Genomic DNA, 23412 nt, shown 5'->3' with positions numbered 1-23412 from the left:
GCACCTGGGGGAAGCAGGTCAAAGGCCAGCAAACAACAGGTGACATGGAGTACACAACAGGTGGCAAGTACATACATGACATGAATGTATGAGGAGAGAGGGAATGTATACAACCAAGGAAGAATCTGAGACTGTGGTAATACACAAGAGGGAGAGAATCAAGACAAGCAAATTAAAACAGACAGCTAGGCTTAGCTCTCAGGAGAACAAAAACACCTAGGAATAAGTGAACAGAGCCCTGGCTCATTGACAAGAGTGTTGAATGAATCCTACTAGTGACCAAGGAAAGCGACCGCACCAGCCCACAGACTTTGGGAAGAAGAGGAAGGAACCACAGCACCTGATGTTAGATGTGCCAAGAACTGCTGAGAAGTGGGAAAGGGGCACCACAGTGTCTGACAACAGCTGTGCAGAATGTTTGCTTCTTAACTTAAGGAGCATTGCCAGGGTAGGGCACAGTGGCACACACCTGTAATCCAACACTTGGGAGGCTGAGGTCGGAGGCTCTTTGAAGAGTCCAGGCAAAAGAAAATAAAAATGTAGATTCCAAAAATAAGAATGTAGAAATAAAGAAATATAAAGTTATAGGTCTAGGAGAATGAGAACAGACTATCAGCAGCTTTCTCAGCAGATCAAGGATCTATTTTCTCAGATGTTTGGGAAGCCTAGGTCATTTTACAACTGGCTGTTTTATTTACAAGGCCAGAGTGTCTCTCTACAAATTGAGAGCAGTGTCCTGACCATCCTTGATAAACGGCAGATGTAAACTGAGTTAACCTTTAGGAGACAGAGATATGTGACCTCTGGGTCAGACACTGTCTCTGTTATGGGAAACTGGCACCACCAGAGGAGAGGCATAAGACCCCAGTTTACACCCGGAGGTACCAGGAGACAGTGGATAAATACAAAGGTTTAATTAATGAGCTCTGATAATGGAGGTTATAAAGTATGGCAGTCAGTATCTAAAGATTTACCTGGAAACAGTGTGAAAGGCTTTTCTTCTAAGTTCTCAGCCCAGGAACCAGTTAATCCCAAATTCCCCCTTGACATTAGCACTCACTCCCCTCCCTCGGGTCTCCGCTGATCAACCCAAGGGTCAGGACAAGGTTGTAAAAATTCCTTTACCCAGACCTAATGCTTGGTGTCCTAACTATAAAAGATGGGGTCAGAAACTAGTCGATGCCATAGCCTAACAAATGCCATCTCTGGCTGTGGTCTCAGCTAGCTGATAAGCTTCTGTGCCCCGCGGTGTCTTATTTTTATTTTTTATTTTTAAGTTTGCTTCTGGTTTTCCTAGGATCTGGTTTCTGGAATAAAGTTTGCTTCTGGTTTATTAGACTTGGTGGTGTTCTCATCTTTGCGCGACCCCCCCTGGACCCAACATCTTCAGTTGGGGACACTCTGGAAGAAATGGTGAGACCCTATCTCAAACAGTAACATAATGACGATGATGATGACACACTTCTGTCACATCCACTTTGCTTGTGCCAGGCACTGTGTTCTGGGCTTTACAAAGAGCTGGCAGATTCATTCTGTACATCAGCCCTGGGCCATATGTACTATTATCATTCCCACTTTACAGAGAAAGAGCCTGAGAATCAAGATAAGAACCATATAGGGTCATAGAACCAGGGAGTCCTGAGAGGGAGCACATTAAAAGTTCAGTGACTGAGATCATTGCCTCTCTATTTAGTCCTTAAAAGATGACTATGTCCAGCCTGGTCATTGATGTGGGATTTCCCTCCGAGTGCTGTGATTACCATTTATAAATAAAGGGACTGCTTTGGGCCTATAGCAAAACTATAGGGTAACAGAGCTAGGTGGGGAAAACTAAGCTAAATGCTGGGAGAAAGAAGGGTGGAGTCAGAGAGAAGCCATGGAGCCTCCATCAGAGACAGATGCTGGGAACTTTACCTGGTAAGCCACAGCCACATGGTGATACACAGATTAGTGAAGACGGGTTAAATTAATCTGTAAGAGTTAGCCAATAAGAAGCTAGAACTAATGGGCCAAGCAGTGAATTAATTAATATGGTTTCTGTGTGATTATTTTAGGGCTAAGCGGCCAGGAACCAAAAAGTGGCCTTCTGCTACAGGTCATGGTGACACATACCTTTAATTTCAGCACTTGGGAGGCAGAGGCAGGCAGATCTCTGAGTTTGAGGCCAGCTTGATCTACAGAGCAAGTTCTAGGACAGTCAGGGCGACACAGAGAAATCCTGTCTTGAAAAACTGAAGATATAGAGAGATGACTCTGCCTTGCTTCACCCTACTTCAATTAAAATAACAAAGTTTCCTTTTCTTAGTTTTTTTTTTAATTTTATGTGTATGAGTGTTTTGCTGGCCATGTACATATGTGCACCACGTGCATGCCTGGTGTCCGTGTCTGGTGCCCATGCCTGGTGCCCTTGCCTGGTACCCATGCCTGGTGCCCATGCCTGGTGCACTTGGAGGCCAGAAAAGGGCATTCGATTCCCTGGAATTAGAATTACAGATGTTTGTGAGCTGTCCTTTGGGTTCTGAGAATTTAACCAAGGTGCAGGGCCCAGCAAAAAGGAGTCCTTTTGGGTCGAGCCCAGCCAGGACTCCCAGCCAGGCATGCTCCAAGGCGTCCTGACCTAAGAGTAAGGACCCCAGAAGCGACAGCAACGAAACAAGGCTAGCTGCCTCCAGTTCTCTGACACTCTCTACAGTTGCCACACCTGGACCTTTCCTGTGTGGTAAACCAAAGGGGAAGCTGTTGGCCTGGTTCACACTTAACCCGGGGGCTTTCAGCAGCAGTCAGAGGACGCTGGGGTTTGTACCATCCTTTTGTGTGTATGCACAGGTGTATGATATTTGCAGGGTACACACGTGTACTACGGTGCACGTGTGTCGGTCAGAGGACGACCTTGGGTGTTGGTCCTTGTCATCTACCTTGTTTGAGATCATCTTTTTGCTGTTATTTACAAGGCTAATACAAGCTAGCCCACAAGCTTCCTGGGGATCGCCTGCCTCCACTTCCGCTTCCATCTCACTGCAGGAATACTGGGGTTTTGGGTGCAGGTTGGGTTCTAGAGAGCAGGTCCTCATGACTGTGTGGCAAGGACTTTACCCAGTCAGTGCATGTGTACATGATCCTTTAAAAATTCTGGTTTCTTTTTCTGTGTATTTCACAGCACACGGAGTATAAACACACACATTTTTTTTCTGAGACCTCCAGAACTGTAAGCTAAATAAATCTTTTTGTCATGAACACTCAATCTTGTGTGTTTCATTACAGCAACAAAAAGAACTAATTCACCAGTTAGATCCCTGTACTTGTTCTTTTAAAATCCTTGGCCTCAGCCTCCTAAGTGCTGCAATTATAACCTCATACAACCACTTTCTGCTTGTAAATGGTTTCTTTGTCTTTCTTTCTTTCTTTCTTTCTTTCTTTCTTTCTTTCTTTCTTTCTTTCTTTCTTTTTTTCGAGACAGGGTTTCTCTGTGGCTTTGGAGCCTGTCCTGGAACTAGCTCTTGTAGACCAAGCTGACCTTGAACTCACAGATATCTGCCTGCTTCTGCCCCCTAAGTGCTGGGATTAAAGGCAGGCGCCACCACCACCAGGCTGTAAATGGTTTCTTAATTAGCAATATATTATCAAGAACTAGTTTCTGAAATATTTTTCTGAATCAAGCTTGAGAAAGTCTAGGGATTTCTGATTGGAAGGTATATACAGGTGCCAAGTACAGACAAGGATTTGTGGGGCCCTTTATAAGTCTCCCCGATACCTGCTACTAAGTTTCTGAAAAGCCAAATTTAATCAGTTATATACCCTTGCTGACTATCTTCCAGCAGTTTCCATAACAGAAAATAAAAGACTTCATAAAAACCTCACTAGTCCAGAGACAGCCTCCGAGTCCCTGATGTCCCACTTACACCCTGCCGGACCTCCTTCCATGTAGTGCACACACACACACACACACACACACACACACACACACACACACACACCACATCCCGAGCTTTTCTCCACCCCTGGCTCTGCCCCTCCCATGCAGTGGTCCCTACCATCTGAGTTTTTCTCCACCTCTGGCTCTGCTCTCCTACCTGCTGCCTCTTTCACATCCCTGCCTCCTTCTGCCAGGAAATTCTGTTGCCTGTGCCAGACAGTGACATCACTCCTGCACGGCTCCTGGAGCCCTGCTCCATTTTCTCAGGTTCCCCAGTGCTATGGGCATTTAATTTGCTGATGTATTTGCTGCCCTTCACCAGCTGCTTGTCAGCTGGGGCTGTGGAGACCTACTGCTGGATTCCCACAGGCGCCTACGGAAGCAGGCTTGTAACCTGTGTGTGACTAGTCCCTACCTCAGGAAAGCTTAACTTTCATATGAGGTCACGTTTGCGCTGGGCTCATTTTCTTAATGTTCAGCACAGGGTAAATCATTGGTAAATGGAGCTGTCATTTCCATCCGACAATGTAGCACTATTATGACAATACTTCAAACAGTGAGGGGAAGCAAAATGTCTGAAAAGATCCAGTGGACCTGCATGGAGTTCCCCTGACAGGTCTCTTGGGCAAACCCTGAGGGAACTGGGCTGGAGGGTGGGGACTTCCTAGTCCCGTCTTCCCACTGCCGGCCCACCTCACCTGGTACTGGAACCAGATCCGATTCTGCAGGGGCTTCTTAGGCCCAGGGAGTAATTATCCACGGTAATTCGAAATGAGAAAGGGGACTGGGAAACCTTCTGTTTCTCTGCCACCTCTTTCTGTTTCTTCCTGTGCAGAAGCAAAATGGATGTCAATAAAACCAGCTCAGAAATTCAGTGTGGTTTCTCCAGAGGCAGCTCCACTGGCACCTTGAAACACATGGGAAATTACACGAACTGGCAAGGCTGGGGAAGGGAAAGGAAGTAGAGGCCAACACAAGGCCACTCCCCTTCATTAATCTTCCAGCAGCAGCTTGAGGGCCAAGTCTGAACAGGACTCTGGAAACAGGATCCTGACCTTGAGTACAAGCACCCAACACTGGGCTGTAGATGCGCTGTCCCTGCTGTCTAAGACGTGCTCTGAGGAAACACTGTCAGTGAAGACGGTGCCTGGGCTGGGTTTAGAGTCAGGTGAAGAAACAGGGTAGTCAGGTCTGAGGGGGTTAGACGGAGGCGCAGTTCAGATGCTTGAGAAGCTAGAGCTGTTAGTGATGCTTCCCTGCGACCCCACAGTCGACTGCCAAGCTGCCGGAACTTTAAAAGTCATAGCCTTTTCTCAATTTAGAGAAAAATTTAAATCCAATGGAACCAGTGTGGGGATGGAAGTAGTCTCAATTTTTAACATTACAATTCCCAAGCTCCTTTGTACCATGTGACTACTATCAGGCCCCTGAAATAAAGTGGCAATATCATGGTATTTCCAGGGAAGGTCCTTCTAGAACACAGAAAGGAATGGGAATCTATTGGAAATGAACCCACCAGAGCTTCACTAGATGAGGGAAAAGTTTAAAAATTAGTGTAGAACTCTAAAAATAACTCTAAAGCCATTTCTGACAATTTTGAAGCCACGTCTGAGGCCTCTCAGCAGTTGTGCTCCCCCCCCCCCCACCGGGAACCAAGGACATAACAGCTACACATGCACGTACTCAGATGTTGGGAACTTTCCATCTCCCTGAATAGGGGCAAGATAACCCTTAGGTGTTGACTCAGTTCCTGGTGTTTTGATTCAGTCCCTGGGAAAGGGGCAAAGTGACCCTCAGATGTTTCCTCTTACCTCATCTGATCTGGCAACCACTCTCCAGCCAATTATTGGTAATAGCCCTTTTGAATAAGCCAATCATAATAGTCAAAGAACAACCCCCAGACACCCCCTTGCTTCTGTGGCTTTTTCCTTTAAAAGCATCCTATACCAGCTATTAAGGGTCTTTCTGGCTCCTCGAATGCTGAAAGACCCTGTCATGACAGAATTAATAGAATCCTCATGCTTTTACATCAGCTGTGGTATGAGAGATGGTCTCTTGGGGTGACTCCTCCTCGGTGATTGGACTCTAGGGTCCAACACCAGATTGTGGTCACTGATGCTCATTGCTAAAATTACAGGAGTCATTCAAATCATCAAAATCATCAAATTTCAAAATGACTTTCAGAAATACTGAATTGTGCCCTAAAGTGGTAAGGAGGAAAGTGTTATATTCTTATATTACCAATGAGAATACAGGGAAAACAACTGGGACTTCTGGGAAGAAAGCTAAGAATAAGTAAGATTAGTCTTCTTGGGTTGTTGAATAAGTAAGATTAGTCTTCTTGGGTTGTTGGCCTGGAACACAGACTGAATGCCTGCAACATCATCAGCCACATGAGACCCTGAGGAACCCTAAGGGACAGGCTGGCTTCTGGTTTCCCGAAGGTCCTGAAACCCCCACCAGGCCTAGACTGTCCACTTCCAGGGTTTAACGTCTAGACTGTGACTTTTCTATTTTTTCTGTGATGCACATCTAGCTGCAATCCTAATTTATATAACGATTTGAACTGTCACAAGAATGAAAGGTTTTTATTTCCTAGAGACACTAAAATAAGAAGGTTGGTGACATAAGACCATACAGAAATATTGGGGGTTATTTAAATGCAGAGCACCCGCTCCACAGCATTTCCAGAAAGCAGTCAGTCAAGCATCAGCCCACAGAGAAAGGCTCTTCCCGCCCCAGCACAGAATGGTCCTGAGAAAAGAGGCTGATGATGTTCAGGGCCTCCCTGGGCAGGTGGCTTGCTTCCCTGTCACAAGAAGGGAGGAGCCCCAGCCATCAGGGCTACCTCCTGTGAGCTTTTTGGAGCTTCCTCCTGAAATATGAAGGCAGCCCAAGTCACCAGGAATACAGAGACAACAAAGATCAAAGAGTAAAACCAGCAAAGACGACTCAGGGAGATGGAAGCAGCATTGGGTCGGAAGAAAAGCATAGGGTGTGTGGAGGATGTCTGATTAACCCCAGCGAGGGGTGGAAATATTGCATCCATAAGATGAGGATGCTGTCTCATACTACCTTTCTTCTTAATCTCTTCCACCACTGGATTCCCCCTTACAATTATTATTTTGTATTTTATCACATTCTCAATAAATAACCATCGGTATGTGGTTTTCTGTTTATTTGCGTTTATTGTTTTTGTGGGGTTTTTTTTTTTTTTGGTTTTTCGCTTTTTGTGTGTGGATTTTTTTTTTCTTGTTGTTGTTGTTTTTGAGACAAGGTCTCACTATGTAGCCCTGGCTGTCCTGGAACTCACTCTGTAGCCTCAAACTCACACAGACCCGCCTGCCTCTGCCTCCCGAGTGCTGGGATTAAAGGCATGCACATTTTTTTTAACAGTGCAGGGGTTCACATTTCAGGAAACAAGTTATACATGAGCGGCTCTCGGGGAGTGAGCATGTACACAGCTTTCCTGGCTCTCGTCCTTGCTGAGGCCGTGGGTGAGTGTGACCATGTTACTATTATTTAGACTTTGTAGCTTTCATTTTGTAAAATTTATGTCTTTCAGGATATATTCAAACAAAACCTTTTTTGACACAGAGATCGCAGCCCGCTCCTACTGTAGGCTTCCAAAGGTTCATCTCCAACCAACAGAACCATGGAAGCTGTAAAACGACCGACCACTGGGGCTGGAGAGATGGGAAGCAATTAAGGTCACTGACTGCTCTTCCAGAGGACCTGGGTTCAGTTCCCAGCACTCACAACTGTCTCTAACTCTTGTTCTAGGGTCTCTGATCTTCTTCTGACATCTTGGGCTCCTGCATGAATGGGGTACATACATCTGCATGCAGTCACATACACGTAGAATTAACTTCTTTTAAATCCCTTAACATCCCCATAAAACTTCTGGGAGCACAGGTCTCAAGAGAAAACTGTGGCAGGAAGGTGGGGATGGAGAAAGGCATTGTGATGAATGATGAGGGGCAGGAGAGGTGGTGAGCAGGTAGAGGAGCAGGCGAGAGATGCCAGCTGGCAGAAAGACTGGAAAACCCTCCTGATCATGGCTACCAGTGACAAAACAGAGCTTGTGGGAGAAGAGCCCCAGGACCCTGGGTCAAAGAAGGTGGCACTGTGTGAGTGACCTCAAGTGACGTCTGAGGCTCCTGACTCTCTCTAGTCCACCTCTACCCTCAGAATTGGCCCTTTTCCTTCCTTAATAAACTGTCTCTATTACAATCCACCCACCCCTGGGCCCAGTTCTCTATTCTGAGACACAAGACTGGGGAAAGCTCAGTGGGTGCCCTTTGGATCCAGACATGCACCTGCACACCTGCCCCACCTGGTGAAAATTCTCCCATCATTGGACCCAGACATGTACCTGCACACCTGCCCTACCTAGTGAGAATTCTCCCATCATTGGACCCAGACATGCACCTGCACACCTGCTCCACTTGGTGAGAATTCTCCCATCATTCACACTGGACATTTTCTAAGGCTTCTGCCTGAACAAACCTTGAGAGAAACACCGTTTCTCGGTGGGGGTTTCCTTTGGATTTCTTGTCAAACACGTCATCAAACAGTAAGGAGTGTGAGAGAAAGGCATATCTGGCCCTTTTTCTTTCTGCTGCTTTTTGATTGATAATATTCACCTCCCTGGGGGATAAGATGACAAAAGACATATATTGAAAAGAATTATAGAGTCAATGTGGTCTTCTCTCTCTCTCTCTCTCTCTGTCTCTCTGTCTCTCTGTCTCTCTGTCTCTCTCTCTCTCTCTCTCTCTCTTTTCCAAGACAGGGTTTCTCTGTATAGCTTTGGCTGTCCTGGAACTCATTCTGTAGCCCAGGCTGGTCTCAAACTCACAGTGATCACTCGGTTTCTGCCTCCTGAGTGCTAGGATTAAAGATGTGTGCCACCACCGCCCGGCTGCAATGCAATCTTGTCAGATAAACATCTACATTAGTCTGCCAGGAAACAGTTAACCACACAGGAATCACCACATCCCACATACAGACCACTGGAGTTTTAGAATGGATACAAAATGAAACCACAGAAGAGAGAAGGGCTCCACCATCTCAAAAAGAGCCTGGTATATGCATAGTTTCAGAAGGAAGCTGGATCCACTAGACCTCTGCGACTTGCTGTGTGACCCTGGGGAAATGACTTTACTAGCTCACTAGATTTGTGGTGAGGTGGAAGCTGTTGTAGGGCAAATGTTCAACAGTGCCAGGTACACAAGAAATGCTCAGTAAGTGTTGGCAGCTGCTGTTACTGGAAGCTTTCGGTAGAGTGTGTTCACAGGGTACATAATGGCTTTGCTCAACTGGATAACCCTCAGTTGACTTCTGAAATGCAAATAGACAATTACTGGATGAAGATCACATTATGAGCATTCAAAGTCAGCAAAAGAGCCACTAGTATATGCTTATGTGAGTTAAGATGTTGTCACAAGGGGCTGTACCGATGGCTATGGCTCAGCAGTTAAGAGCACAGCATACTCTTAGAGAAGACCCACACCCAATACTCAGCACCCATATGGCAGGCAGCTCACAACCATCAATATTCCAATTCCAGGAGATTCAACAACCTCTTTTGACTTCTGTGTAGGCACCAGGCATTAAGGTGGTACACATACATGCAGAAATGCAAGACACACACATAAAATGAATTGGCATGGATAATAAGACAGAGTCTGCCCAACATCAGAGCCAATGCTCTGGACCTGTGTTCTAGTAGAGAAACAAGTAGTGATGCCCCTAAAGCATCCTATCCCACCTATGAGTCATCTTCCACATGGCCACTTTCGTTCCAGCTCTGGCCGTCGTTTAAAAAACAAAGCAGAACACCATTTGCTATTTAGATATTCAGGGGACTAGGGGCATACCCTGTTTGGTAAGGTGCTAGCTGTGAAAGCCTTAGGGCATGAACATATCTCCAGCATACATGTAAAAGCCACGTGGTAGGTGAGATGTGCCTGCAATCCCAGTGCTGGGGAGGCAGAGCCAGGAGGGTCCCTGGAGCTCCCTCAGATTCAGTAGGAGACCCTGTGTCAGAAGTTAGGTGGCAAGGGTTGGAGAGGAGTCTCAGTGGTTAAAAGCACTCGCTGGGCAATCAATGAGTGCCAGAGACTCATAAGTTGCGGATCAAAGACAGGTGGATTTCTGGGCTTGCTGCCGTAGGCTTAGTAGCAAAGGGAACACAGCATGAGAGACACCCTCTCCTAGCCATATGCACATCCTAGGCCAGGTCTATCCAAGTTAGGATGCTTCTGCCTCAGTTTTCTGAGTGCTGAGATTACAGACATACACTGTGATGTCAGCCTTTAACTAAAGAGCTTTTTCTTCATGCGGGTGTGTGTGTGTGTGTGTAGATAGGCTCCTACTCAGTAATCCAGAACTTGAGGTAATTTTGCCTCAGCCTTCCTGAATGCTAGACTTACAACTGACAGCCACCACACACAGTGGGGAAACACACACATACACACACATTCTAAAGAAAGGAGCTAGGCTCTGTCAATGAGCTGTTTCTCATCTGGCTGAGCACAGGAAGGCTGACTGTACTCAGTGAAGGTAGAGAGGAAGCTAGCAGCCCCACCCCACTGCAGCTAAACCCTGCTGGCCGCTGCAGTGGACAAGTGTCCACGCCCACACCCTCCTACCTCACGAAGTTCTCCTGCAGCTCCGTTAGGTAGTTGTTAAAATAGGTCCACTCATTCTCGTGCAGCTCATACAGCCGCCTGAGCTTTCTCTTCCGAGTCTCCATGTTCTTCATGACCAGGCAGATGATGTCAGCGTAGGTCATGGCAGAGTCAGTGGATTCTGTCGTCAAGGAAAGACCCACTGTATTGCCCCCCAACACTGTTAGTGGTTGAGACCCACGCTTAAAAGAAAAGAAAAAAAACAAACAAACAAAACCCAAACACCAAACCAGAAACGAGAGATGAGTGTCTGGTGCAGCTGCTGCAGATGGAGCAGGGAGGGACAGCGTGGACTGCACAAAGGACAATGTTGGGTGCTCTGGGGTTCTGGAGGGAGTGACCTGGGGTTGGCTAGGGCTAGCCTGGGAATGAAGAGAGCTGTCCTCTCTGTGGTCAGGCAGTGTCCACCTTGTCATAAGGCCCCCTTTGGCCCTGTCCATGGTAGGGAGGCAGAAAGTACATCCTTAGATGTCTGAAGAAGAAGCAAGGCAGCATCCGCTGCTGGGCAGTGCAACGCTGTTTTCAGAGGGTTCCCCAGCATCACCAGTTCTTTCCACACATCACTGTAGCTGCCGGCCACCAGTTTAGTTCTGCGTCCAGCTGAACAGTCTGGACTTGGAGTCTGCCATCACAATGGTAAAGGGGAAGGGACTCCATTATCCCTCTCCTTGGAGGCCTGATGATTCATCTCTTGTTTTCTGGCTTGGCATTTAGGTTTGGTGTTTTGTTTTTGTTTTTGTTTTTTTGATAGTCTTACTATGTAGAGCAGGCTAGCCTTGAGCTCACAGAGATCCACCTGCCTTTGCCTCCTGAGTGCTAGGACTAAAGGTGCGCACATCAAGGTCACCTGGATTTTGGTGTTTTGTAACAGGATGCAGCTATGTCTCAAGTTAATATCTAGCCTCCTACCCCTCCCTTCTGGGTGCTGGCAGTATAGGTACATACCGTCGCACTCAGTTTCATCGTCCATTTCAAGTTTAACGCTGAAGAGGCCCCTCTTTCAGTCAGGTGTGGTGATGCACACCGGTAATCCTAGCACTTGGAAAATAGAATTAGGAGGATCAAGTTCAAGGACACAGGGAGTTCCAGGCCAGCCAGAGCTGCAGGAGACACCGAATCAAACCACACCTTTCTCTTCTGCTGCACTCCCGCCCCTGGTTAGAACCTCGGCTGCATTTGTGACAAGCTATGGAACCTCCACTGTCGCTCTCTGTGTCTCCATTTATCTATCTATGAAAGGAATAACAGCCAGGTCTGGTGATTTACACCTGTAATCTCAGCAATCACAAGGCTGAGGCAGGAGGATTGCCCTGAGTTTGAGGCCAACCTCAGCTATATGCTCAGACCCTAACTTAAGAACCTCTCGAAAAGAAAAGATAACCCTTCCTTTAGAGGATGGTGACAACAGCAATGGCATTTAGTGCCAGCTATACACCACCCAGTCACAACATTGCTAGCTTGGTGGGACATCTTCACTTTGGGAGCTTGGAGGGTGAGGGTGCTAAGGTTGCTACATTCCAGCCAGCTGCTGCCTCGGGAGCCACAGTGACCTAAAGGACAGGGTGATGCTGGGACAGTTTGGATCGTGTTGTCTAGTGACAGCTGTCACCATCCTTCAGGGCAGGAGAGGAAAAGGCCTTCTGGTGCCCTCCTGCCCATGAGCCACTAAAGGCAGTGGAGTACCAGTGCCCTCTGCTGCTCTGGCAGCAATCTGCAAATCAATCTGCAAAAGTGCCCCTGAAGCTGGGTGTGGTGGCACAAGTCTTAAATCCCAGCACTCAGGAAGAAGAGGCAGGCAGATCTCTGTGAGTTCAAGGCCAGCCTGATCTACATACACAGTAAGTTTCAGGCCAGTCAGGACTACACAGACAGACTTTGTCTTAGAAAACAAACAACACTCCTGAGGTGAAAACCCTTATTTTGATTTTACAGATGAAAAATGGGATGCCCACAGAGAAATCGGGGTGTTTCCAAAGTCACTTGGTTGGCTAGTGTAGCATTAGTTCTGGAGTCTGGAGCTATTTGAACAAACAGAGCAAACTGATTCCCAGAAGAACCCATGTTCTAGCCCCAAGGCATGTTGTTAAGGCTCAGAATACCAACACGTGCTGCATGTTTCCCAGGAGCTGAGTGGAGCTGGAAAGGAGGAGGTTAGATGAAACTCTCACGTGGATGCCAAAACTGATGGTCCATACACTCTTGGACCAGTGAGCATCTAAGTTCATGCTGAAAGATGAAAAAGCATGGCTCTGTACATGGGGAAATTTGACATGCATCCAAGGTCTAGACTTGAGGCTCACCTTAGCACACAAGCCAGACTCTACCCCTGAAGCACATACCATGGCTGCTCCTACCAAGTACACACTGTGTGCCAGCTTACGCACGAAAGCCTGGATGCTTCCCCTCAAGCCCCACTTCTGCAAAGGGGTGGCAGGAGTCTGGTGAAAAGGATATGGGACGACACTGGTCTTTTCTCGCCTGCTGACCAGCAAATCCTGGCCATTCAGCTGCAGCTGGGAGTAGTTGAGGAAGAAGTACACGATTAGCGGACTCTTCCCATAAAGGTTGAATTGGTTTGAAGTCAGCTTGGGGCTTTTGCCGGCAGGGTGGGACTGGGGGAGGAGGAAGGGAAAGGATATGGTCATGTGTGATGCAGAGTGTCATCAACTTAACAGAAATTAAAGTCACTCAGGGAACAAGTCTCCAAACATAAATGTGAGGGATTATTCAGCTTCTGGGCATATCTGTGAGGGAGTATCTTGACTGATCAAATTGAAAGATCCATCTTCAATGTAGGTGGGGCTATTCCTGTCTGGCTTGGAGAACATGAGCTCAGAGCTAGCACCCATGGTGCTCTGCTTCCTGAGTGTGAACACAATCTGACCACCTGCCTTAGGTCCCTGCAGCTGTCCCCTCCCTCACCTCCACGATCTGTAATGTGAGTCAAAACAAAGCCTCTCTCCCTTAGCTTGTTCTTCTCTGGGCATCTTATCACAGCAGTAGGAACGGCAATGGACACACCATGTTCCCAGAACCCATGCCTCTGACCCAGCAACTCCATCTTAAGATACCTCCTCAGGGAAAGGCCAACACAAAGGAAAGGTTCTGTGTGTGGTCTACTGCAACAACAAAGAGCCGTGTCCCTTGTCAGAAATAACTGGACAACGCGCAACACAGGCTTAGGGGCAAGTAAATTCCGACTGTACGCTTTTCTTGTGAATCTATGTATGTATTTTGTTCTAGTAATTCCATTTCTTTAAGTTTTTCCTCCATGGTCACTTGTACATGTGAGACCACACACACACACACACACACACACACACACACACACACACACACACAAGTTAACCAAAACTTTAAAGACTGAATTTTTCTCCAAGGGCAAAGATTATCATTGTAATTAATAGGCAGGTTGTCACAAAAAGGAGCTTAGCTTGGTGGTGCACACAGTCAGCAGTTGGCAGGTTAAGGCAGGAGGAGCTGCAGTTCGAGACCAGCTTGGGAGACAAGGAGACCTTGTATTAACTGAGGGGTGGGGGAAGCCAGGCAGGGGTGGCACATTCTTTTAATCCCAGCAAGAGGTAGGTGGATCTCTGAGTTCAAGGCCAACCTGGTCTACAAAGTGAGTTTCAGGACAGCCAGGGCTACACAGAGAGACCCTGTCTCAAAAAACACAAACAAACAAACAACAAGAAGAAAACAGTGGGTAGTGGAGTTGGGTGGCAGCAGATGCTACCAACTTTTGCCTTCTTTTGGCAATCCAGCCCTCCTCACAGTGGTCAAGTGTTCCACCTCAGCACACCCTGGTCTGGAAATGCTGTATTTCTTTTTTCTTTCCTTTTTTTATTTCTTCCTTCCTTCCTTTTTTTTTTTTTTTTGTATTCCAAAAACAGGGTTTCTCCGTATAACAGCTGTACCAGCATAGGCTGGTTGAGGGGCAGCACAGAGATCTGAACCCACTGAAAAGGTGTATTTATTTCTATAACAGAGAGAAGGAAGCAGAAGCAAGCTCACAGCTCTCTTCCTGTTATGCATGGGGGTCTTAGTTAGAGTAGAAAAAAAATATTATTTACGCCTTCAGAGAACAAGGTCTGACTCTAGCTCGGGATAGCCTAGAACTTGCTACGTAGCTCAGGCTGGCTAGAATGCTTAGCAATCCTCCCAAGTCAGCCTCCTAAGTGCTGGGATTACAGGTGTGAGCTACCATACCTAGCTCCAGCAGGGAGTTTAAATACAGAGAAAACACTCTGACAGTGGGTGTCTTCTTGACCCAGGAATCATCCTTCGGAGATCTGCAGGCATCATCTGGGCTGTAATCAGAAATTCTCCTGCTCTGACATGCCATCCACGTAAGATGAAGATGCTTTGGCCATCCATGGCTCCTTTAACTTACCTCTGCTCTAAGCCGGAGATGCTCAGCAGTTAAGGATGTCTACTACTCTTCCTGAGGATACGAGTTTGGTTCCCAGTGACCATGTCAGGTGACTCACAAGAGCCTGTAACTCCAGCTCCAGGGGCTCAGACACCCTCTTCTGGCCTCTGAGGACACCCGCATTTACATATATACATAGTCACATGCACACTATATGTGCACACACACACACACACACACACACACACACACACACAAATTAAAGACAATGAAATAGACCTTAAATTTCCAATCGTATGCTCACCTTTTTCAGCAACAAATTCATTAATGCTCTGGCTTCCGAGATCCTCTTGACTTGCGGCGTGGCTTTCCGGGAGGACAGGGCTGTTGCTGGCTGGTCTGTCAATGTGATACAGCAAAAAAGTGATTGTGGGTATTTACCCAAGGAAAAGGGCACTAGAGCGGAAGTGCCCTTGCATGGTGGGATTGGTACAAGGTGTCAGTCCTCTGGAGTTGCAGGGGAGCCAGATGACTCCACTTGCTCTACAGCCAGACAAACAGCCATAGGCCATGTTGGCACATCTCTCTGTCCACAGATAGTCACTGAACATCCACTCCAAACCAGGTTCATGCTGGGTGCTAGAAATGGATTATCTTCAAGGACCTCCTAGTTTACTGAGGGAAAAAAAGGATATGACATGTAAATAATAAGAGCCACACTAACCCAGGCGCCATGAGAAAGCATCTATAAAAGCAGTGTGGTCACAGAATAAGGAAAGTCCCAAAGTTTTTAAAATGCCATGCAGGAACAGAATGAGTATTGGGGCTACAATACAAAAAAAGAAAAAAAAATCCAGCTTCTGCACAAAACTGTGGATTTCTGATTCCTGTAGGAGGTTAGCAGAGAATTGCTTGAAGACAAGTAAAAACACATCAGGTCACTAAAAACAGACCACTAGAAAGGCTGCAGAGCACTCGGCAGCACTGGGAGGCAGGGAACAGTGGAACCAAGTCACCAACACACCAAGATGATGTGAGATTCCCCTCTGAATACTATGAATATGTTTTTTACCATTGGTTAATAAAGAAGCTGCTTTGGCCTACAGCAGGGCAGAATATAGCTAGGTTGGGAAAACTAAACTGAATGCAGGAAAAAAGAAGGCAGAGTAACGTAGACGCCACCTAACCGCCCAAGAAGCAAGATGTGCGGTAACAAACTGGGTTGATTTAAGATGTAAGAGCTAGTTAGGAATATGCCTGAGCTGTTGGCCAAGCAGTGCTGTGATTAATATAGTTTCTGTGTGATTATTTGGGTCTGGGCAGCCAGGAAACAAAAGTGCAATCTCTGTTTACATCAAGAGAAAAAGTAGCGTTAGTCTACGGTGGGGACATAGCTCAGTGGTAGAGAGCTTGACTAACATGCACAAGACCATGGGCTCAGCCCCCAGCAGCAGGAAGGAAGAAAAATGTCTTAGGCTGGAGAGATGGTTCATAGGTTAAGAACACATGTTGCTCTTCCAAAGGACCGGAGTTCAGTTCCCAGCATCTACATCAGGAAGTTCACAATGGTGGCCTTTAACTCCAGCTCCAGGGGATCTGGTGCCCTCTTCTGGCCTTCAAGGGTATCCAAAACCCGTGGCATACACACAAAAATGTACATATATACATATAATGTTGAATAAATATAAAAATAAATCCAGGACTGTAGAGATGACTCAGCAGTTATGAGGGCAGTTATGTACTTACTGCCCTTGCCGAGGACCTGGGTTTGGTTCCGATCACCCACATGGCTGCTCATAGCTGTCTGTAATTCTAATTCTAGGGAGTCCAATATCCTTTTCTGGACTCTCTGAGTACCATGGTGCACATGCATACATGTAGGAAAAACATGCACATGCATAAAATAATAAATAAAATCTTAATAGAAGGAAAGAAGGAAGGAAGGAAGGAAGGAAAGGAAAGGAAAGGAAAGGAGGAAGGAAGGAGAAGAAGAAAGGAAGGAAGGAAGGAAGGAAGGAAGGAAGGAAGGAAGGAAGGAAGGAAGAAAGAAGAAAGAAAGAAGAAAGAAAGAAGAAAGTTGGGTGGTGATAGCACACACCTGATGTGGGAGTCCACTCTATGTGCTGTGATTACCATTAATGAATAAAGAAACTGCTTTGGACCTATAGCAAGGCAAAAACTTAGGTAGGCAGGGAAAACTAGACTGAATGCTGGGAGAAAGAAGAAACTACACCCATAGTCCCAAATATTGTTTATAAATGTTTCTTTACATTTAAAGGGGGATATGCTATAGAGATAAATAATTTGCTTTGGTATAGATCTTGATTTATTGATACAAATTTAAGGTAAATTTTGTTATACTGTATATGTATATTTCTGCCCTTGATTAAGGTATTGTGTTTGTGTAGTTCTTTTTAAAATGCAATGTATAGTTAATATAAGTTAATAGATAATCATCTATAATAGTCAAGATTGTAGTCATGTTAGTTAGGTTTTCTAGATATGTAGAGATATATTTCAGTTAGTTGGGTATCCTTCAAATCTTTCAGAGATCTTCAGAATATGGCATTTAAATGTTTTAAAAATTTAGGAGTTTTCATGACAGTGAGACACATCTGCCCCTGGCAGCACCAATCTACTTCAAGAGGAAGATGGGCATTGAAAAGGCTCTTTATGGAGTTCATTAGATGAACTGGACATGCAGAATCCACCGAGAAATGACTGCTGAACTTGCCTAAAGGTGAGACTATCCTTCATGGTTCCTGCTTCATGAAAGAGTCTACTAGACATTCTGCAGGACACAGAAAAAAATGACTGACAAACTGCCAATATAGGTGGAACTGTCTTTGAAATTTCCTGCTTCATGGAAAAGTCTGCTGGGTTAAATTAAGATGTAAGAGTTAGTCAATAAGAAGCTAGAGCTAATGGGTCGAGCAGTGTTTTAATCAATACAGTTTCTGTGCGGTTATTTCGGGTCTAACTACCTGGGCGGCTGGGAAGAACAAGTGGCCTCCTTCCAACACACACCTTTAATCCTAGCTCGCGGGGGTGGGGGCAGAGGCAGGTGGATCTCTGTGAGTTTGAGGCCAGCCTGGTCTATAGAGCAAGTTCCAGGACAAGCTCCAAAGGTACAAAGGGAAACCCTGTCTTGAAAACAGAGTGGGCGAGGAGCCAAATTACCCTAGAGTTTGACAATTTGCCAGATAAGAAGCAAGACATCCAGCACAATTAACCATATCTGTGGAAAGGCTGATAACAGTTCATCCCGTTTCATATGCAGACACTTTATGTTCAAACAGCAGTTAAGGCCTGAATGTCTAGGCCCTGGATAGGGCCTCATTCCTTTCTCTAGATATGGCATGAGTCTTGACAAAACTTAACTAGGTTTACAGGGAACATATCCTTGCCAAGGGTGGCACATGAGTTTAATCCCAGTGCTTGGGTGGTAAAATAAACTGAACTCCATTAGTTTGAGGTCAGTCTAATCTACATAACAAGGAAAGATGAAAGAACAAACCCTACCTTCTTATTCCCAGTGGGCTAGACTTTCACTTTATCAGTTGTACTCCTGTGTCCCCCTAGGATCATTCAGTAATAAGACAGTAACTTTAAACCCCACCAAAAATCTAATCTATCATTGTATAAATAATAGTAACAGTTCATTGTGGAATATTATTTTAAAAATGTAAAGATGTGTTACATTTGTTTATGCTGCAGAATATTACTTTAACTGTAAGGTTGTGTTACATTTGTTTATGCTGCATTTGTTTAATGATATGAGGATGTGTGCTTAATTATGTAAAGATGGGTTGCATTTGTTTCACCTTGCCTGCCTGATTGGTCTAATAAAAAGCTGAATGACCAATAGCTAGGCAGTAGAGGGATAGGCCAGGCTGGCAGGCAGAAAGAATAAATAGGAATCTAGATTCAAGAAGAAGAGAAGAAGGGAGAACAGAATGAAGGAGAAAGAGAGGAACGCACCAGAGGCCAGAAGCCAGGCAACCACCAGTCAGACATGAGAAGCGGTGAAGGTAAAATATACAGAAGGGAGAAAGGTAAAAAGCCCCGAGGCAAGAGGTAGATAAACAGAAACAGGTTAATTTAAAAGAGCTAGCCAGAAACGAGCCGAAGCTGGGCTGAGTATTCACAACTAATAATAAGTCTCTGGGTCATGCTTTGGGAGCTGGTTGGTAGGCTAAAAGAAAAAGGCTGGTACATCACTTCTCTTTGAGAAGCCCATGCTCATACTCTTGTGTGTATTTCATCTTCTGAGTTCCTCCTTTCTCCTGACCTTTGTGCTTAAGCCTATATTAAAATATCTTCAGTGGCTGGAGAGATTACTCAGTGCTTAAGAGTGCTGGCTGCTCTTCCAGAGGACCAGAGTTTGGTTCCCAGTACCTTTTTACAGAGGCTCACAACTGCCTTGAACTCCAGCTCCAAGGGATCTGATGCTCTCTTCTGGGCCTCTGAAGGCATTTACACATATATGGCATACGCACATAATAAAAATAAAATAATCATATATGTGTGCATATATGTGCGTATCATTAATAAAATCTCTACCTCTTCTTTGCTATACTGCTGGGTTCTGGAATTCAGCACTGAAGCCATGAATATGGTAAAGGTCCCCAGAAGTCTAGGGAACTCCTCAGGCCTCTAAGGACGGCAGTGCGGCCCGGCATCCTTGTCGTGCTGACCAATGAACAGGGTTGGGAGCCCTGGCACTCTTGACACTTGAGTGGAGGGCTCTGTCATGGGAATGTCTTTCACACCGAGGTGCTTATCTGACTGGAACAACAAAGCACTCTCTCCTAGCCATTGCTTGGTGCCGGGGCCCAGGTCAAACCCAAGGGCAAAGCAAAGTGTGCTCTGATGGATCCATGCAGCAGGGTTTCAGGGGCAAGAATGGAGAAGCAAGCCAGCCTTGCCCTCCACAGCAGCCTGCTTACCTTTCGTTTCTTGATGTGAGCTGTCCTCTGTGGCCAGCGTCCTTGATAAGATTTTCTCATGGATCGCAGGTAAACTAGAAGACTTCAGGGGAGCATATTTTTAAAAAATAAAGTTAGCAAAAGTGATATGAGAGAAATACTTGCACGTTGGCTCTACCTCATCCTTCTCAGTAAAGGAACATATGTGAGAAGAGCTTTCTGGCCCAGTTTCTGGACCACGGCAGAGGGAAGCTGGTCAGGGGGGAAAGCGCAAGGGATGATGTGGAGTGGGTGTCAGGCAGTAGTGGGAAGTCACTCAGCTGCTAAAGATCTGGAGCAGTAACTGAATATCTTTGCTCCCTGGGGTTCCTTAAAGCTGAATCCAGCTGCCACGTGCGATGTGCACTGTGGCTCCCGGACATGGCCACTTCTAAGCAGTCTGGCAGAGCATGGCCTCCACCAATGTTTCTTTGAGTAACTCCTGTGTTATCTGTTGCTTGCCAACCACTGAAGGAACCTAGTCCCTGTCTTGAAGCATTCCCAGATAAGTAGGAGGCTTTCCTAACAGTGGCTGTCCCACAGAGCCGTGTTAAGGCTCAGGAGTCTTGACTTCTCCCACCTTCGGGTTTCACTCTAAGGAGACTGTCCTCAGGAACCAAGATGGTGACCAGAGCTTCAGGCACTCCAGGCACCATCTTCACACTCCAGGAGGCTGGCTAGGAAAGGAAACAGGAAGGGTCCCGTAAACCACCAGATGCAGGACTGTGGCCAAGGACTTGTACAACAGAAGCAAATATCCTAAGTGTGACAACAAACGGTGGAGAGGAATCCTGAATCACTGCTGATGCAGGGTGCAAATGGTGGGGAGGACCAAGGGAAAGGAGCCCCGGATCACTGCTGATGTGGGGTACAATGGTGGGGAGGGCTGAGGGAGAGGAGCCCCGAAGCGCTGCTGATGTGGGGTACAATGGTGGGGAGGGCTGAGGGAGAGGAGTCCTGAATCGCTGCTGATGTGGGGTACAATGGTGGGGAGGGCTGAGGGAGAGGAGCCCCGAAGCGCTGCTGATGTGGGGTACAATGGTGGGGAGGGCTGAGGGAGAGGAGTCCTGAATCGCTGCTGATGCGGGGTACAAATTAAACAACTTCTATGAAAATTAATTTAGAGGTTTCTCAAAAAGATTAAAACTAGACCTACCATATGACCCTCACTCCTGGGCAGACACTGGACAACTGCAAGCCTGCCTGCCACACAAACACCTCTACTGTTGCTCTGTTCACTGCTGCTCTGTTCACTTCACCGGGGAAAGGGAGCTGCCCGGTTGTCCATCCATACAAGAACAAACAATGGAAACCTGGTCTACCCTCTCATTTCCAAGAATTGACCAGTCCACATCCTCAGATTTAACTCCTGTCTCAACTTCCCTCACTTACGAAGCTCTGCACCATCCACTGCCTCTCTACTCCCCAAGTAGCTCTATCTCTTTTCCTTCCCTCCCTCCTTCCCTTCTTCACTCCATCCCTCTCTCCCTTCCTCCCTCCCTGCTCAGGCCTTTGTACAAGCTGTTCCTGCCTCCTGGAAGGCTCTCCATTCATCCGGTTCCTTCTCCCAATAGCCCCTTGGGCTCTCAGCTCACTGGCACCTGCTGGGTGCCTTCTGTCACATGCCCCCTCTTCCTCTCCACACCCCAGGTAAAGACTCACACCCCAGGTAAAGACTGCTCTCCTCTCTACACCCCTTCCCATGCCTCACACCTGCCCGAGACATCAGACAGAATAAGCAATGAGAGGAACTGGTGTTTTGGACTCTGGTGCCCAGGAGGATTGTGGACAGGAGCAAGCGCTTCCTGAAAGATGCAGAGAACACCCAGGACAGCCGGGCCCCCAAGAACACTGTTTTTGAGACAGAACCTCACAGTGGCCTGGAGCTCAATGATTGGACTAACTGACTGGCCAGTGATTGCTGGCCAGGGATCTGTCTGCCTCTGCGTCCCCAGCAGTTAGGTGATAGGCACACACCACCACACCCAGTCTTTTTACATGGGTTCTGGGGACTGAACTCAGATCTTCATGCTTTTATCAACACTTTATCAACAGAGCCATCTTCCAGCTCAAGCTCCTCTTTATAGACGCTGCCTTCTGCCATCTTTAAAACTCATTAAAGGGGTGGGAGACTTGACCGAGTCTTTGACGGGTTTCTGTGAGCCCTGATTTATAACTAAGTCACAGAACAAGCGGATCCACTACAGGTCCTCAGTGCGTGAGCGAGACAAGGGCAGATGACAAGTTGATCCTAGAGAAAGCACGGGTTGGTATCCTGAATACTGGACTCTCAGAGAGTCGGCTGCCACTGAAATGCATGTTCTGAATGCAGCCAGCTGCATTCACTGAGCAGATGGGGACTGTCTGCTCATGGTGAGAGGCTCTGTTGCCAGTAATCCAAATACTCCCTCTGTCCTGGTTTGCCATTCAAATTTCAGCTGCTTTCAAGGTTCCAGGTTTTGATTATTTCTATTTCCAGGACAGAAGATGGGAACTCTCAGCTGGGTTCTTGCAATAAATGTCAGAAGGCTTTCTGTGTTTCAGTACAGAGAAACCTATTTGTTTTGGGCACAGTGACTGGCAGTGCCCACACACTGCGTACTATTTCGATGCTGATCTCTGAGGGACAGTTGGCCTCAGCCATGCCTGTTCTGCCTGTGCTTGAGGCAGGAGTGACAGAGATCTCCATTGCATACTAAGCACAGGGCCCAGAGCTTACAAAGGGTGACCATCGTGAAGATATCCTACGGAGTGCCTTCTTGGTGGCAGGTCTACCTTTGATGATAAAGGAGTCCAGACAGTGACAGGAGACAGCCCCTCCCTCATAGAGTTTACATACTAGCAGAGGGAGAAGTTCAACCAACAAAAAAACCCTCAGTGAGAATGGGAGACTGTTACAAGAGGCACAATGGAGTATGGAGGTGGGTTGCATCATCTCTGTGCTGAGGCCCAGGTAAACACATGGCATATAATCTGGCATCAAGCCTCATGAGGTGTCCAATATGAGCACTCAGTAATCAGGAAAAGGCATGTTGACCTAGAGCTTTAAGATCTATACGGGCATGGCCATGGTCAGAGGGATGCCCAGAGCACATGGATGCTCAGAAAGAAAGGAAATTGAGCTTGCTTCATCAGGAGCATCCTCTAGAGGGGACCAAGAAAAGCAGCTCTGAGCGCGGGACTGAAGGGGATCAGCAGCCACTGTAAGCTGCATCTATAGTGCAGTAGCAGGGTGTTTGCCTAGCAGGAGACCCTGAGATTTCACTCTCAGGAGGGGATGGGGACAGATGGGGAGAAGAAGAGGGTGGGGGGGAGACACAGACAGAGACAAAGAACTGAGACCCAGATGTGAGCCTGGAGCCATGAGCCTGCATATCTGGGGGTCATCCTGGTTGGACTCAAAGGCTGGGTCTGCTCCTCTCATGTTTCCGTGGTTGTCCCACATGTTCCTTTCATAAGAGGATAATC

General features: G+C 46.7%; 1 protein-coding gene across 1 annotated transcript in view; it reads right to left on the bottom strand.

The window, feature by feature from the left end:
- The window catches only part of Fam227a (family with sequence similarity 227 member A), a 58443-nt gene that overhangs the window by 291 nt on the left and 34740 nt on the right, over positions 1-23412 (bottom strand). Inside the window, exons 12-17 of the mRNA XM_085678396.2 lie at positions 19927-20008; positions 15282-15376; positions 13060-13217; positions 10567-10719; positions 8423-8563; positions 4612-4740 (exon numbers count right to left, since the gene is read on the bottom strand). Coding sequence (XP_085534522.2) covers positions 4612-4740; positions 8423-8563; positions 10567-10719; positions 13060-13217; positions 15282-15376; positions 19927-20008 — 758 coding nt within the window. The remainder of the gene's footprint in view (positions 1-4611; positions 4741-8422; positions 8564-10566; positions 10720-13059; positions 13218-15281; positions 15377-19926; positions 20009-23412) is intronic.

Source organism: Myodes glareolus, chromosome 19 (assembly GCF_982192425.1).
Source record: "Myodes glareolus chromosome 19, mMyoGla1.1, whole genome shotgun sequence".
In the NCBI taxonomy this organism is placed as follows: Eukaryota; Metazoa; Chordata; class Mammalia; order Rodentia; family Cricetidae; genus Myodes; species Myodes glareolus.
The sequence above is the reverse complement of the archived record's forward strand: the minus strand, read 5'-3'. Positions and strand labels throughout refer to the sequence as shown.